The sequence below is a fragment of the Notothenia rossii genome, assembly GCF_949606895.1.
Source record: "Notothenia rossii genome assembly, chromosome: 5".
NCBI lineage: Eukaryota > Metazoa > Chordata > Actinopteri > Perciformes > Nototheniidae > Notothenia > Notothenia rossii.
In genome coordinates, this window is record NC_136903.1 from 49,475,220 (window position 1) to 49,493,200 (window position 17,981).

Consider the following 17,981-nt stretch of genomic DNA (forward strand, 5'->3'; position numbering starts at 1 on the left):
AAATATTTGGGAAATATTTCTCACTTATTTGCAGTAAAATAACTCTTGATAAATGTTTGATTGCATGTGTTTCAGATCCTGACAGGAGAGGACTGGAATGCTGTAATGTACGATGGCATTAACGCTCATGGAGGACCCACCATGCCTGGCATCTTAGTCAGCATCTACTTCATCATCCTCTTTGTCTGTGGAAATTGTATCCTTTTAGTGTGTGTGTGTGTGTGTGTGTGTGTGTGTGTGTGTGTGTGTGTGTGTGTGTGTGTGTGTGTGTGTGTGTGTGTGTGTGTGTGTGTGTGTGTGTGTGTGCTCATGTGCGCGTGTGTCTTTAGCAACAGTAAACACTTACCATGAGAACTGCAGATCAATTGGAAAATACTGCAAAAATCTTTGACTGTCTTTCAGTCATTCTTCTAAATGTCTTCCTGGCCATTGCTGTTGATAATTTGGCGGAGGCTGAGTCTCTGACTCTGGCACAGAAAGAGAAGGCGGAGGAAAAAGAACGTAAGAAAGCACTAAGGTAAGTCTTCCTAAATATTACAAATGTATCAAAGCCCATATTTTTATGTTATATTCTTACTTGCAATTTTCCCCATATAAATGAGCTTTAGCACATTTACACATTATGTTACAACGGGATTTGTGTGGTGGCCAAATAATAACATTAATCTTTTTTTACATTTTGTTAGCGCTTTTACAGGTGCTCAAAGTCGCTTGACAGAGATAGTGAAAAGAAAAGAACAACAAATAAATATGGTTAAAGTCAAATGAAAATCAAGTAATACAAAAGCAATTGCACATTAAAAGCCAGATTGAACAGGTGAGTTTTTGTGAGTTTTTTGAAGGTGGTGAGGTCAGTGCAGTCTCTGATGGGTTGTGGGAGTGAGTTCCAGAGGGAGGGGTCAGCGACAGAGAAGGCTATGTCCCCCCAGGTCCGGTGATTGATGCGGGTGGGGATGGATAGGAGGTTGGCTTCTGATAAGCGAAGGCAGCGGGAAGGGGTGTGGTGGTGCAGCAGGTCTGTGAGGTAGTGAGGGGCCTGATTGTTGAAGGCATTGTGCGTTATTTGAAGTTGATTCTTTGACGGACAGCGAGCCAGTCGAGGTTCTGGAGGACGGGAGTGATATGGTCTGTGGAGCGGGTGTGGGTGAGGAGGCGAGAAGCAGAGTTCTGGAAATGTTTATCCATGTGTAGTTTATTGAGGAGGTTGGATGGTATGCCGTAGAGCAGTGACCATCAACTGGTGGCCCGCCAGACATTCTCACCCGGCCCGCACGGCTGGGGTGACTGTGGCGTTTGCGGAGTGGTTAGTGTGTTCGCCCCCCACTCATGTCACTTCGAGTTACACCGGTTCGAGCCCCACGCTCGTCAAAAAACAATGTTGTGTCCTTGATCAAGACACTACGTTCCCAAAGGTGCTGTATAGGTGATATATGATATATACTGTATATATATATATATATATATACAGTATATATATATAAAGATGATGATTTCTACGGTGGCCCTGAATTGCAAGACACCACAGCATTTCAGAAAACAGTACAGCATTTCAGAAAACACTACAGCATTTCACAAAACACTCCAGCATTTCACAAAACGCTACAGCATTTCAGAAAACACTACAGCCTGAATGAATTTTGTATGAATTTATATTTCATCCAATCACAGAGCTTGTTGACTTATCACGAGGTTTATCGAAGCGGACATGCGTCGTCACAACAATAGCTGGGGATTGTGGGTAGTGTAGTCTCTTTGGCGCTCCACATTTCAGAGAAAACAAGTTGTTTCTCAGAATTTAAGGGGAAAAACACAAAAGCATTGCACACAATTTAAACCTATAAATGTCGTTTAATTAACAAAGGTAATCAGGTGTTTTTGAGTTGATGAGTAGTGGAGATACTGTCAAATCAATCGACAGTAATGGGAATACTTACTTCCGGGTGTACAATTCTCCGTTATCCAATGGGAATGGACGCTCACATTGCCTTTAAGAGCTGCCGACATAAACGGATGCCGTGCTTCCATGAGCGTCAAATCCCGCCGCCGATGGGAATACATTGCAATCAGTTGAAAACTCTTTGCGTCCGTTTATGAAGCTGAAGGAGCCTCGGCGCGTCACAACTGCACACCACGGGACCCTGACCAAGCGTCGCTCCTGGACGTTTAGGGAGTGAGAGTGTGTTGGTAATGGAGGCAGTGATTGCTCATACGACCAAATTGGCCGATTGTTCAGGCCCTTACTACAACCAAATATGTTGTTTGTTCAAGCGCTTACTACATCCTATAATTACGTTTTAAAGTTTTCGCCCTCTAGTGCTCCCGTTGAATGCTAACGTTACAGATGGTCGTTTATTCACAAATAACCCTGTCTGTAAAATCCTAAATTGTAGGATAATTTGGCCATTAAAACGCTTTTTGATTAGATTTCTAGCAAGAAGTGTATATTGTACTTTTAGAATCCACGTCCAGTCGATATGTAGGATCTATAGTTTGATAGATATTAGGAAGATGATTTGAGGTATGCGGCAGGCTCCATGTAAAGTTACGGGTTGAAAACAGTATTTCCGGTCTCTACGTTTTCATAATAAAACCAATGATCAAACAATTTAACAGTGATATCTGCAGTACTCATCAACTAAAAAACATCAGTGTATCCTTGTTAATCATACAACATTTATTGGTTTAAATTGTGTACAATGCTTTTGTGTTTTTCCCATAGGTTTTTCTCTTTCGATTCTGAGAGACACCTTTATTTTTTCAGAGGTTTTGATAGGCTAAAACATCGATTGTTTTAGCCAATGTCGGGATATGGTGTTTATCCGATATGAAAATGAAAAATAATTTTAAAAAATAATACTTTATTCCGAGTGTTCTTGCTTTTCTCTTTGGAAGTCATCACATAACGGCATTGTAATACACGGTTCGGCTGCATTAAATATTACATATCTGCCGTAGATATTTATTTATAGAGCCCTGATCAGAAGACCTTTTGACAAACTGTAAGAAATGCCGCCAAAACTGAATATGTGACGTGGATCATAAATATATCAACAATTAAACAACATCTTCCATTTCTTTTCACACAATACGTCTTCTTGCAGTATCAACACTAATTCGGCTGACTTTTATATTTGATCCAATTGGTAGATAGGTTATGTTTACACCATAATGGTGTACAGCTGAAAGAAAGGGATTTCTTTGTAGTTTTTAAAGATATTATTTGTTACCTTTCCAACTCCTCATGCAGTTGACTGTTACAGGTCTATACAGGTTCATGGTACAATGCATAAGCTTCAAATCGAGAGACTGACACTGTATTTTCCTTTACCGTTCTGTTTTAATTTCAAAATACCGTTAATAGTCATATTATGTTTGATATTATTATGTTTTATTAACTACACCACTGCTTTTTTACCTTTAAATATTAAGAGTAACCTACATACAAAATTGAAAATATCAAGAAGATACTTTAGTGATCTCTACAATAAAACAGTTTAGTGCAGGACGTCCAAAGATATTAACAGGAGGATGTGCAAAACAGACCAACTACGAAGGCTTTATTTAAACATTAAAGAATACTTTAAGTTAAGGTCTTAATTTGAATAAGAAAAAAACGTTAGGGTTATCCACAGATAAATATGAAGTCTGACAAAGTACTTAACGTCCAATATATTGCATAGTTTATTTTGGCACTTGACAATCACCTTCCCTGAATTTTACTCAGGTGTAACTAAAGTCTGCTTTAAGGGTTGCTTATATTTCACATCATTAATCAGAATCTGCAAAGTAACTAAAATAAATGTAGTGGAGTAAAAATACCAGGTTAACCTCTGAATTGTAGTGGAGTAGGTCAAAGTAGTATGCTGCTGTAACAAAACATTTCCCAACTTGGGATCCGGGGGCCGGACCCGTCCAATTCCAGTTTTGGAAAGTCTGCTGTGGTTCCATTCCATTTCATAGAGCTGTTTGACGCTCAGCGTAACCTTGTCGCACTGCCACTCCAACATCCAATCACAGGGCTTGATGACTAATCACGGGGTTAGCAAAGCAAGGCGGATGAATCATTTGACAGTGAGGGGGATATATCCGGTTTTATTATGAAAACTTCGAGACCGGAAAAACTGTTTCACCCACACTAACTTTACATGGAAGCTGCATATACGTTATCCTGGCGAGACCTCAAATCATTTTCGTAATATCTATCAAACTATAGATCCTAAACATCGACTGGACGTGGATTCTAAGAGTACAATATACACTTCTCGCCAGAAATCGAATCAAAAAGCATTTTAATGGCCAAACTATTCCACAATTTAGGATTTTCCAGAGAGGGTTATTTGTGAATAAACGTCCCTCCGGAGCGTTTGCAATGAACGGGCCTGGGAGCATGTTGTTTCTTACACGACCACTAGAGCACCTAGTGTGTTGAGAGAAGTTGCAGCAGTGAAGGGTTTCCATAAATTCAGAGGCATATTTGCAGGTCGGGTCGTCAACATGAATGTTAAAATCACCTAAGAGGAGAACAGATGGGGATATGGCAGAAAGCTGAGTGAGAATGTCAGAGAGGTCGGAGAAAAAGGAGGGGTTTGGCTTCGGGGGACGGTAGATGATGGCTGTGACCAGGGGAGTGGGACCAGAGAGTTTGAAGATCAGGTGTTCAAATGAAGAAACATTGGGGATGGGGATTATGGTAGCTTTTATGTCCTTTCTGATAATAGCAGCTATACCAGACTTTGTTTAAGTGTTTTATGTGTACCCTTTTTTCTTCAGGAGATGCAGTTATGGATGATTTTTAAGATTTGTAGTTATCTCGTAGAAAATGCTGGAAAATGCTGCATCACTAAATTAATTCATTTGCGTGAAGTTATATAAGGAGAGAAGCCAGTCGTGTGCTGGGTGATGTTGTCCAGGTCCTGGTGCCTGCTCCACTATGTTTCTGTGGAACGGCTTAGGTTTGCTGGCTTTCAGAGAAAGGTTGATATAACTCACGATACACCAAACCCTTTTGTGAAACCATGAAGCATAGTTGTTGTATCCCTACATAAAGATTCATGTTGTTAATCACTGCAATGTTCTTAAATGCCTCATGCTAACCACCAGTTGATTTCTAGGGCCAACATGCCTGATAAGGCAACAGAGGAGAAAGCAAATCTCGCAAAGAAGTTGGCCGAGCAAAGGGCCAAGGGCGTAGAGGGCATCCCTACGACTGCCAAGGTGAGGCATCCAAGAGCATGACAATTGCAAAGAAAATATTCAAATTTAATAGATTTGTTTCTCTTTTTACCTTTTATTTATATCAATTTGAAATATGCAGCTCAAAATCGACGAGTTTGAGTCTAACGTCAATGAGATTAAAGACCCTTTCCCTCCAGCAGACTTTCCTGGTAAATCACAATACCTCCATACGGTTGATCATTCTATTCCAAACTCAGAGGTAGAAAAGGCATTTACTAATCCATGCTGCGTTGTTTGCTAGGTGATGATGAGGAGGAGGACCCTGAGATCCCAGAAAGCCCTAGACCTCGTCCGATGGCAGATCTGCAGCTGAAGGAGGAAGCAGTGCCGATGCCAGAAGCCAGCTCATTTTTTATCTTTGGACCTCAGAACAAGTATGACAGCTTTTGTTTGGTTTGATGAACAAGATGCAGTGATAATAAGGTCAACCAGTTGTGAATGTTAATGGCAGTTTGACATTTATTTTGTTGTGTTTGACAAGATAAAATATTCACATTTACAAAAATACACATTTTGTGAACTTAGACAACAGCCTGGATAATCATACCAGGATTTGAGGATAAAGCAGGATCAGGACCAGTGGCATAATTCCTATAATAGCAGTTTAGGGGGTACTGCGTGCCGTGACCGCTTGTGTGCTTTGCTAAGTCATTCAATTGTGTTTTATAATTATATTGAAGATTGACTAGGTAAGCCACATTATTCCAGACTGAAATCCCCTTTGTTTCATCTGTAATTATGCCCATGTGAATGAAAGTGTGTATTGCTTTCAAATGTTTGTTCAAGACACACATCAGGTGTTCTATTTGACTGTTGGAGGGAAAATATGTCATTTTCTTGCTTAGGACAGTCTACAGTCAGTTAAACCATTGATTTGTTGGCATTGCTCCCAAACCTAGGTTAACTAGTAACTTCATTTCAAACATGAAAGCGGGATGCAACTTTTATTTTAAAAGTAGAACACGGTGGTGATGATGTTCATCTTGCATGCCACTGCTCCCACGGCCCAGTATTCTGCAACCCCAATAGTCCCAACATGTCCTATTGTCTGGCAGCCAGTTATCCAACAATATTAGCACACTGAAAGCTAATTGTTTCAAAGATAAACTTATTTTGCAACACAATTAATTAGATATAGTTACTTATTATGCAAATGCTTTGAACTGGTTCACTATAAAATATAATTTAAATGTAATTCTTTTAAAGTTTTGCTGCTATATTCTTAGACTGCCAGGTGACCTTCACCTTTCATCTCTTTCTCTAGATCTGTATGTGCTCATGTCCTCTCTATCTATTTGCCCTTACAAGTACAGTGGTTAAGCTCATATAGGTATTGTGCCCTTTATGAAAAAAGTACGAGATTTCCCCCAGTGTTAGTACTATTCCTGTAGTAAGGCTGATGTTAATTATATTAAGAACGTTAAGTCCAACAATGTCCCAGATTTCCTGAAAAGATCGCGCAGGGTCAACATCGCTTGGAGAACCCGAGGGTAGAATACCTTTATTAGTCCCACAGAGGGTAAATGTACGTAGTTACAGCAGAAAAAGATCCACAGACAGCTTAATGTTACATATGTTACATGCATTAAAAAGTATTAAAGCTAAAAAAAAAAGTTAGGATATAATACAAAATATAATAAAAATAAAAAGTTACACAATTTACAAAATTCACATCCTGTAACAGTTCTTAGGATTAAGCAACCAGGTATATATATTGCACAGTTATTAACGGCATATATATATTGCACTTATAGCACATATTGCACATAGTTGGTTGGTATTTAACAGCAACGGGTGTTATAGTCTGTGTTGTTGTTGTGTGTGTGTGTGTGTGTGTGTGTGTGTGTGTGTGTGTGTGTGTGTGTGTGTGTGTGTGTGTGTGTGTGTGTGTGTGTGTGTGTGTGTGTGTGTGTGTGTGTGTGTGTGTGTGTGTGTGTGTGTGTGTGTGTGTGTGTGTGTGTGTGTGTGTGTGTGTGTGTGTGTGTGTGTGTGTGTTAGGGGGGTCTACTAGGGGCTGTGCTGGTTGTACAGTCTGACCGCTGCAGGAAGGAAGGACCTGTAGTATCTCTACGTGAGACAGCGGGGGGGCAGCAGCCTGTCGCTGAAGGAGCCGCACAGTGAGGACAGGGTGTCCTGGAGGGGGTGGGAAACATTGTCCAGCAGGGAGGACAGCTTGGCTGCCATTCTCCTGTCTCCCACCACCTCCACAGTGTCCAGAGGACTCCCCAGGACAGAGCTGGCCTTCCTTACCAGTCTGTTCAGTCTCTTCCTGTCAGCAGCCGAGATGCTGCTGCCCCAGCAGGCCACACCATAGAAAATGGCTATGCCACAACAGAGTCATAGAAAGTCTGAAAGAGTGCCCCCTGCACCCCGAAAGACCTCAGTCTCCTCAGCAGAAAGAGTCTGCTCTGTCCCTTCTTGTACGGAGCAGCACAATTATCAGTCCAGTCCAGTTTATTGTTCAGATGAACACCCAGGTATTTGTAAGATGTCACGATCTCAATGAGCTTCGGTAATAATCTTTCTAGCTCTAGTAGTTAGCTTTCCTACTGACAACAAAGGTAACACTAAGGGCTTCTACAGTGTGAATGAAGCTGTAGACAAGTTGTCGCGGCTTCAGGTTTGTGCTTGACCAATGGTTACAACTTTGTGCTGCAAGCGTTCCCCTCCTGGATACTATGCCATTGAGAAGTACACCATTTACTATGGTCACCTTTCAAATGTATTTCATGTCTGGGATCTCACAAATTCTCTCAACATACTCATAAACATAATATTATTATACCATTGCAGGTTCCGGAAGCTCTGCCATCGTATAATCAATGCAACGACTTTCACCAACATCATCCTCCTCTTCATCCTCCTGTCGTCTGTGTCTCTAGCTGCTGAAGATCCCATCGACCCCATGTCCTTTAGAAACCAGGTAACAAGTGCACGCCTGCATCATTGTAATTTAAATGTTTAAGCTACGATGCAAGTTTAATTTATATTGTCAGTATTAAGTATGCATTTTCTATTAAGATTCATATTGCAACTAATGTCACATTTTCAGGTGTTGGCCTATGCTGATATAGTCTTCACTTCGGTGTTCACAGCGGAAATTGTGCTCAAGGTAATAACAAGCACCACAGATAACTTTGTTAATAATGAAAGGTGTTAAATTAAAGAAACCTGAAGAGGTGTGGAAAACATAGTGAACCTAGAGTTCCCTGGAACTGTGAAAAACTCTGAAAAATATGATAATAATCACATTTGGATTCCAAAATCCGGGATGGAATCATACCAGGCGCAGTGCCAAAATGTGCCTGGGGTGTACAATCGGTGGGACCAATGGCCCCTTTCCAACTCCGTACCCCCCAGTCTACACTCCTTTGCTCATCACTCTAAGAGCTAGGCCTTCATTTTGATCTCAACTACGTACGGCGGGGATGAAAGTGGGAGGGGGAAATTGCACACAGGCAAAGAGAAATAAACAAATCAATCAAAGAACTAAAAAAACCTTTCTTCAGTTCCAATTAAAGTAAGAGTCCTAGCAGATACGTTTAACATGATGACACATAAGGTGGAAACAGATGAGCACGCTGTCACCGCAGGTGAATTTGTTTGACAGGAAGTAGCAGAGTGCTGTCATCTCCCTTCTTTAAAGGCGGAAGAGATGGGAAACCAAGTTAACAAACGTTCTACAAGGCAAACCATGTAAACCTCCACAGCAGTCTTGATTATTTGCTGATTTGGGATTTTTAAGACATAATATATTACACATTTTTTCTTTATCGGAAATGTGTTATTCATTCAACAGGGACTTCTTATTTGTGCAGTTTGGTTTTCTATATGGATAACAAGTATTCTTTTCAGATGACAACATATGGTGCCATTCTTCACAAAGGGTCTTTCTGTCGGAACTCTTTCAACATCTTGGATCTTCTGGTGGTCAGTGTATCTCTCCTCTCAATGGGCATGGAGTAAGTGGATTTTAAAATGTACCTGATAACTTCTTAGTCCTCTTTCTATCTTGCAAACAATCCCTGAATGAATAACTGCAGTAGTCACGATTGTAAACCAGTTTGATCAGCATTGGGAAACATACAGCCGGCTGGACATGATAACATGGTGACCGTCTGGTAACCAGCACTGCGGATGTCGCTCTTGATTACATCAACAGGCATTTGTTTAATTATTATGAATGATGACAGAAATGACAGAGCAGTTGGGATTAACAGTGTCACATTGCAGTCGTGCAGATCATAACATACGATACATTACAACAACAAAAACAGTCGGCTCGGTCATACAACAACAAAAAAAAACACAAACCTAACCTAATTCTCTTCAGGTCATAGGCGCTGTAAGAAATGATTTCACCTCTGATGCCTTTAGGGTCTCACATAGCACTGATGGGACACATCGGGAATTTTGTTTATACTAAGAAATACATATTTTTGTGTGCAAACAAATTCCACAAAGTCTTCATTAGAAAGCCAACGGTTATTGAAACGCCATGGAGCATGGTTGGTATCAGACCCTGTGAAATGTATCCTCTAAGTGACTGGGGCATGGTCAGATATAACTATCGCATTATGGGAAATTGATTTAACGGAAGGAAGAATTCTATTGTCTACAAGAAAAATCATCTATACGAGCAAAATTGTGGTGGACATTTGTGTGGTGAAATTGTTCTTTAAAGCAGGGGTTCCCAACCTTTATTGTGCCAAGGACCGGCAGATACATTAAAAAAAAATTGCGGACCGCTTGTCAATTTTAACTGATTTGAATATTTAATCACCAGCAGAACAGAGGCTAATTGTATTTAACAGCCTGAAGAAATACCAATATGCATCCAAAACATATCAACAACGTTTAAAACCAGGATACAATTAAAACAAAAAATTAGGACCGCTTTACAAATATTAATATAATATATAATATAATATAGCCTAATATAGGTGGCAACAGTGGCTAATTGTATGTAACAGCCTGAACAAATAATAGAACAATATGTATCAAAAACATATTAACACAGTTTAAAACCAGGATACAATTAAAACAAATGAGGACCATTGTACACATATTGATATAACTGAAATGTCAGTGAGACCCCTGGGCTTGTTTGCCAGCAACGTAATAACGTCATACCCGGGCGTTCGTTCCGGAGCACTCCGACAGCATTTAGCACTACATCGAGATTAAGATTAAACTAACTTCTTTTGGGAACACCCACGTACCTATGGAGTTGGCCAGATGTGTGTAAATTACTGTTCATGGTCATTTGAAAACAAATGCCGTTGTTGGACACACACAAACACTCGGGCCGTTCGATGTGTGTGTGTGTAGAGGTGTGTGTGGTTAAAACGTAGCAGCCTTGGGTGGGGAACACAGTGAAGGCTGTGTGTACGCGCTGGTGCTGCACCTCTCAGAGGCTGCATCCTGATGCTGCAGCCATTTCATGAAGTGTTGGAGGCTTTACAAATACAAAAAATAGCTCTACACCCCTGGCCGCAATGTCCTTAAAATGAAGTCTGAGTTCGAAATATATCTCAAATAATGTATGCACTGCCATTCCCCCACAAACATAACAGTCTGCGATTAAACGGTTGTCTCCTGTGTGCTCCACTTGGCGCACCACCTGTAACTTTATCTGCGCACGAGAGGCTGAGACCTTATGCTAACCAATTTTGATTTATTTTGTATGTTTTGGATGAAATAATATGACTGGTATAAAATAAAATAAAAAATTAATAGAATTTCTTTTGATAATTTTTTTTTAATGTATTTATAATTCTGCAAATATTACGATAAACTCAAAGCTATTTCGCGGCCCGGCAGTAACACCTCCGCGGCCCGGTACCGGTCCGCGGACCGGGGGTTGGGGACCCCTGCTTTAAAGGACTGGATTGCCTTAGCACAGTGGTTCCCAACCTTTTTTGAGTACTGTACCCCCAAAGCATTTCAATCCAACCTAAAGTACCCCCTACTACGCAATCAATCGTGGTGATCCCCAGGATATATTAATTGTGTGTGTGTGTGTGTGTGTGTGTGTGTGTGTGTGTGTGTGTGTGTGTGTGTGTGTGTGTGTGTGTGTGTGTGTGTGTGTTTGATAAAGTCACATGGTCACACAGGTTAGCAGTTTGTTTAAGTAAAGCTTTAGTTCTGAGGTCTGACTTCATCACTTCATTCTCATTGTAACATTAAGTTAACAAAGCACTGAAGAATATGCTACAAAACTAAGATGAGATGAGATGAGATACAATGCGATACGATACAATCAGATGAGATATTCCTTTATTGATCCCCTTGGGTAAATGTGGGTGTCATAGCAGCATGGGGGAGGGGGGTATAGGTATGGGCAGGGTAATAGCAGAAAGAAAGAAATATAGAATTTGATCTGAATATAAAAAGATGAAAAAATGTGAGAGGGATATAATAACCATAAACCGTAATAATCAAGTGTGTGTGTGTGTGTGTGTGTGTGTGTGTGTGTGTGTGTGTGTGTGTCCCAATGCGACAATTAATGTGACACTTAAATCATATTCAATCATAACTAATCATATACATTATAATAGTCATGTTTAAAGACTTAAAAAAAAAAGTAAGGTAACTCACCAATTAATGTGACACTTGAGCCTGTTTCTCCCTCATCAGTGTTGTGAGTCTGGGGGAGATTGTTGCAACAGCTGTGACCAGGTTATTCTCCAAGTTGAGTCTTTTCCTGTGTTTAGTCTTGATGTGGGTCATGGCGGAGAATGTCACCTCACACAGGTATGTGGACCCAAAAGGCAACAGTTCATTCAGGGCATGTTTCCCCAATTCAGGATACTCCTTCTCCACACCACACCAGAACTGTGTCAGTGGTGTGCTTGAGTACCTCATCTTCAGGCTCCTATCTGAGGACACATCTATGAGGTCTTCTTGCAGTCTGGCGGGAATGCTGCTGTTAATGCACGTCACAAATGGATTACGCACCCAGGCCAGTGTGGATGACTTGTTGTTAATATCAGGGAAGTAGGAGTTGAACTCATTCTTGAGCTTGGACAAATGTGTGTGTACTATTTTCACAATTGGATCTCTGTCACATTCACCAGTAGCAATGTATGCGTTCAGCTGCAGGAAACAACTTGTATCCCCTTTTTCACATTTGCTCTGCCAGAGCTTGATCTTCTCCATGAATCCACACACGTTGTCATACAAGCTAAGAACATTTGTGTCTTTACCTTGGAGAGAGAGATTCAGCTGGTTGAGTTTGCTGAAAATATCAGAGAGGTATCCCAGCCGAGCTACCCAGTCAGCGTCGTCGAACCTAGCCACAAGTGGGTGTGTGTGCTCCGACAGAAATGCCCTCACTACATTGCGTAGCTCGAACAGCCGCTGTAACGTCTTCCCTCGGGATAACCAGCGGACGTCAGTGTGAAGCAGGAGCTGTTTATGTTCTGACCCACCGTCTTCACAAAGTGACTGGAACAGTCTATGATTCAAAGGCCTGGACTGTATGAAGTTGATCACTTTTAAGGCATCATTCAAAACATCGTTTAACTCTGGACTCATTCTCTTGCTAGCTAATGCTTCTCGGTGAATCATGCAGTGCGTCCATGTAACGTCAAGGTTTACCTTTTTTATGTGGGCCATTAATCCATTTACTCTGCCGGTCATCGCCGCAGCGCCGTCTGTGCACACATGAGAGCAGGATTTCCAATCCAGCTTGTGTTGAGAAAAAATGGTCAATACCGTTAAAAACGTCCTGTCCGGTAGTTCTCCCTGTGAGTTTCTTGCAAAACAGAATGTGCTCCTTCATCTCCAAAGCTTCTTTGTAATGCACAAACGCAATCCGTTGTGCGTCCCCACTGACATCCGTTGATTCGTCCAACTGCAAAGCGAACGTACCAGACGCTTTACATTTTTCCACCACTTGGTCAATAATTTCAATTCCCATGTCGTCGATCCGATGGCACACAGTATTATTTGACAACGGCACTTTCTTCAGGACATCAGCTGCTTTCTTATCGAACATAGTTTCTGCGAGAATTATAGCAGCAGGCAAGATTAGCTCTTCGGCTATGGTAAATGGCTTTTTCGATTTAGCAACGAGTAGCGACACGGCATAAGATGCCTCCAAGGCCTTGGTTGAGACCGATGTCGCTTTCTTTAGTTTTTCTTGGCTTCCCTTAAATTCAGCCAGCTTTTGGTGGAAAAACTCTGCAGGCTTACACAGGCGGGATGTCTAGTACTAAGGTGCCGATGTAAATGGGATGGTTTCATGCTATTATTAGAAAGCACGTCGCCACAGATGAAACACATTGGCTGCGGTGGCTCTGTAGTTGTGACCGTAAACCCGGAGAGCACATAATGTTCACCAAACTGACGATTCTTCATCTTCTCTGTTTTCATTTTATTGAGAACGGGTTCTCCTGATTCAGCAGTATCACCTGTGCTGTTGTTTCTGGATGAACCAGCTCGACTCAGCCATTGATCCATAATGATTATGTTAACAGAAATGTTGATCTCAATAAACACCAGCGCATTCACTTGATAGGATGTTGATATTTTGCTAGCTTGCAAGAAAACCGGCGCGCCACTACAATGATGATGATGATGATGTAACACCTGACAGTCCGGCGGGAAGCTGAACGCCGCGCCAATAATAATATATAGCCAGCTAATTATTACTTAATTTGAATGCCCCCAATTTTGGTTACATTATTAAAGATTATGCATTATTCATTATTTGGGTACAGTTTTCCTGTAACATTTTTACTAAAAAAAAAATCTAAAATCAAATTATTATTATTATTTTTTTTTTACTTTTCAAAATCTTTTCACGTACCCCCTGGGGACCACCCACGTACCACTAGGGATACGCATACCCCGGTTGGGAAACACTGCCTTAGCAGACCCAGAAAGCACACAATTTGGTCCAGTTTGGGATCCAGCCAACAGTTGAAATCTCCTCCTAAAATAGTGAAATGTGGCGATATATGTGTAAAAAATCAATCATCATCCCAGTTTGGTCCATATATATTGACAAGAAGCACTGGAGTACAATGTATTTTACCACTAACAACTAAGTACCTCCCATTTGGGTCTGCAGTCACATGTGAACACAAAAAAAGGAATTGACTTGTGCAATAAAATAGCTACTCCGCTAGATTTGAAAGAAGAGTGGTAAATATGGCCAATCTAACTGGCTTTCAATCGGGTCTGAGCATGGACTCTAATTGCACTTTTCCACTGCAGGACCTACTGTAGCACGGCTTAGCACGACTTAGTTTGGCCTGGCCCGCTTTTTTTTGCTTTTCCACTAGGGTAGTTCCGGCTTACGAGTACTTTTTCACTTGTTTTCTGGCCCTCCAAAATCGAAGTTCTTACCGAGCCAACAACTGTGCTGAATATGCTAAACTAGTGACGTAAACACTCCCGACTGCTGATTGGTCAGAGAGAATCGTCACAATTCTTCAGTGAGACAGTCTCCAAGCGTCACATAAGCACCATTTTTAAAACAGACGAGCTATCGTCAACAAATCCATAAAGAAATGGCAGCAACAACAAAAACACGCCGTGGTCTTTTGACGAGGTACAGACGTTACTCCATCTCATCGCGGATGAAAAAATACAGCGGGGAGCTCGACGGCGCAACGCGAAACGACGCCTGGACTCGGCAACGGCCATGCAGGATGGTAAGTGTTTGCTAACGCTCTGTTCTTTGCTTGAAAGCATTGTGTCCCTATCTATTGTAAAGCTAATTTCTAACAAACAAACCTATTTTATCCTTACATTTATGTTCGACAACCCATGCTTTTATGGAGCCCCGAAGAGCTACGGTTAGCACAGATAGCATTAGCTAGAGCTATTGTTTGTTAACACCATATGTACCATTGTTTACGTCCAGTTTTCTAGAGTTGTTGATGCTATTTAGTATTGTGCTGCAGTGGTTTGTGGAATTAACAAGTCATGTATGCTGTTCTAGGTGCCGTTGTGATTAGCGAGGAGGATGGCAGTGCTCCGGAGCACCGTTCAGCTTGAGCACCGTTCAGCTCGAGCACCAGCAACGCAGACAGCCAGCGTGTGGTTCTAGGTAAGAAATAGGCATGGCAAAACGACTGGAATTGTGACTTTTTTTAAACTTAAGATCACCGTCAGTAAGTAAAATAAGCAATACCACTGTGTGGAAATGCTCTGTTTCAAAGTAAAAGTAGTAAGAATCAAGATTAATGTTGCAGCTAATAAAATAGTTTGTGAAATCCTAATATATTCTTGTATATTCTTCATTGTTAAGTATTGTGCAGCAGACACATGGACCTGCACTGCTTTCCAGTTATTTTGGACTGTGCTTTTTTTTTTTTTTGCACTTTAAACTGGTCTCATATGTATTCATACTTATATTCAGGGCTGCACATAACTGGTGCGCAGGTGCGCATGCGCACCTCCGCCAAAAAAAGAGCACCGTCATTTGAAAAAAGTCGCATTTGCATACCAACTTGGAGAGAGAGAAGAGAGAGAAGGGAGAAGAGAGAGAAGAGAGAGAAGAGAGAAGAGAGAGAGAGGGAAATATATTTGCGAGTTGCATATGAACCTATGATATGAACTCAGGGCCGGCCCGTAGCACTGGCGTAATAGATGTTCGCCTAGGGCGCCAGATCTGGGGAGGCGTTGCGCTGGCAACTCTGGGAGGGAAAAAAAATATTTTTGACCGTTGGTGTTCATCCCAATTTTCGGCCTTGATCTAACAATATTCATAATTAAGTATATGTAACACCCTTTTCACCCCGGTTACACTTTTCATTTGCCCTGTACGATGGGCGCTGTAAGTGATGAAAATGGGAGATGTTGGCTTATCTGGCGCCCGCAGCCAAAATGCGAGTGAGCGAGGGAGATAGGGAGGGTGCACCGGTACAGGTGTTATGCCGTAGATTGAAGCCCTGCCGTAGATTGAAGCCCTGTTCACGGGGACGCGCAAACGTGATGTCATCGCCTGTATTGAGCGTTCGTCTAGTTTAATAAGCTTTTTTCTCTCTTTTGAATGATATATTGTATTTCCCGTCAGATTAAACAGCAAACGGCTGAATAAATAATGTGCATACAATTGCGAGGAGGCTCGTTTTAAGGACACTTTTCAGATAGTCACAATCTTCGTATTGGAACAAACTTCCGTTTTTGAGTGTAGTCCCACTCTGCTATGTTCCTCCTTCCTACAGAACAGACAATGACAGGATAATATGTCATTTGTCAGTATAGTCCTATTTCTTAAAACCTTCTCTGTTGTTTAAGTGTCTGCACAAACTAACCACAAATAGTAAGCAATGATATGACAGTAATGATAGGCTATAACAATGAGTGTGTTATTTTCAAGCAAGCCTAAAAGATAATGTGTTCAAACTGGCTTCACTCGCTTGAATTGCTCCTTTGAATGTAATTTTCCTCTGTGGTTTCCTACCCAACACATGTTTGTATTGTAATGCCACTCATATATATATATATTTTTTTGTATTTTAAAGTGACATTGAATGCTTTGAAAGGTGCCCTAAAATAAAGTGTATTATTGATCTTATATCTGTGCCTATATCACACTATTAATGTTCCTTATTTTAGACTAGGTTTTTCCTGGTGTCAATAGGGAAGATCTGCACTGTTCTCTACATAACATGTTCAGCAGAGCAGGTATTTCTCCTGCCAGATATTGCACCCCCTCTACAACTTTGTCCAGTACTGTCACAACTTCACCAAAATCACACTGGTGTTGCCTGATCCCCTCTAGATTATGCTCACCAAAGCATTTTACTCTGGGCCCAGCAGTTGAAAAACTAAAGAGGGGCTTCCATATCCAGCAGAGAAGGTGTTGTGACTGGCTGCCGGATATGGAACCCCCTTTTTAGTTTTATATTATCTTATTGTCTTCGAGGCAAGAGGAAACGAGGAGAGGAGCACCTCACAGTCCTGAGGGAGATGCACAGTGCAGATCTGGCCGAGCAGGAGCTGAGCCGGGCCCAGCAGGAACGGCACCTGCAGCTGGCCTTAGTGGCCTTTTACACTTGCATTTATGTATATAGTTTTTCTGTGTTTTACACTTTTGTATTTATGTTTATAGTTTGCTTTGTTATTTGCACGTGTTTGATGATTAAACTGTTTGTTTGTAACAAGTATCTTTATCGGGATTTCCTCTGTGTTAATAGTAGATCTAAGCAAACAAAACAACTTTCTTAATTTATTAGAAAGATTTTCTTTTCATTATCTGTTATTTTATCAAATGTTCTTATTATGGGGCAGTACTTACAGGTGCTTGAAATTCAAATATTTACTAAATAGTCAAATCTTATAAAAAATGTATTAAATCATTTGACAAACATTTATATATTTATTTATGTTCAATACAATTTACAATCAGTAAAAGGAATGTGTTGTTATTCAATTAGCGCATCAGACCCTCTCGTATGTCCCTGCCCGCCTCCTCTGCACCTTGTGCCACTGCTACTGCTGCATCCCATTCATCATCATATGCCTCTCCAAGACATTTGTTGCACAGGGGAATGTAGGTTTCCTCAGACGTCCTGAAGTTCTGCTTCCACTGAGTGTGTGTGAAAGATGGAATAATCACACCCCACCACTCGGTAGCTCGGTTGAACACACATGGTCTGTGGTGGCGACTTTGCAAATGGTATAACTTCTGAAATACACATACAAAATCATACATCTTTTTAATAGGTAAAAGTGGTAGCTACAATTAATTAAATACTTGAAACACTGGTCGTATAGTGAGCGTG

At 41.1% G+C, this 17,981-nt stretch overlaps 1 protein-coding gene across 1 annotated transcript in view; it reads left to right on the top strand.

Annotated features, from left to right (window-relative positions):
- LOC307039091 (dihydropyridine-sensitive L-type skeletal muscle calcium channel subunit alpha-1-like) overlaps positions 1–17,981 on the top strand; it is a 132,188-nt gene that overhangs the window by 58,414 nt on the left and 55,793 nt on the right. Inside the window, exons 12-19 of the mRNA XM_079680884.1 lie at positions 76–196; positions 403–517; positions 5,112–5,214; positions 5,315–5,384; positions 5,477–5,609; positions 8,029–8,158; positions 8,288–8,347; positions 9,091–9,197. Coding sequence (XP_079537010.1) covers positions 76–196; positions 403–517; positions 5,112–5,214; positions 5,315–5,384; positions 5,477–5,609; positions 8,029–8,158; positions 8,288–8,347; positions 9,091–9,197 — 839 coding nt within the window. The remainder of the gene's footprint in view (positions 1–75; positions 197–402; positions 518–5,111; positions 5,215–5,314; positions 5,385–5,476; positions 5,610–8,028; positions 8,159–8,287; positions 8,348–9,090; positions 9,198–17,981) is intronic.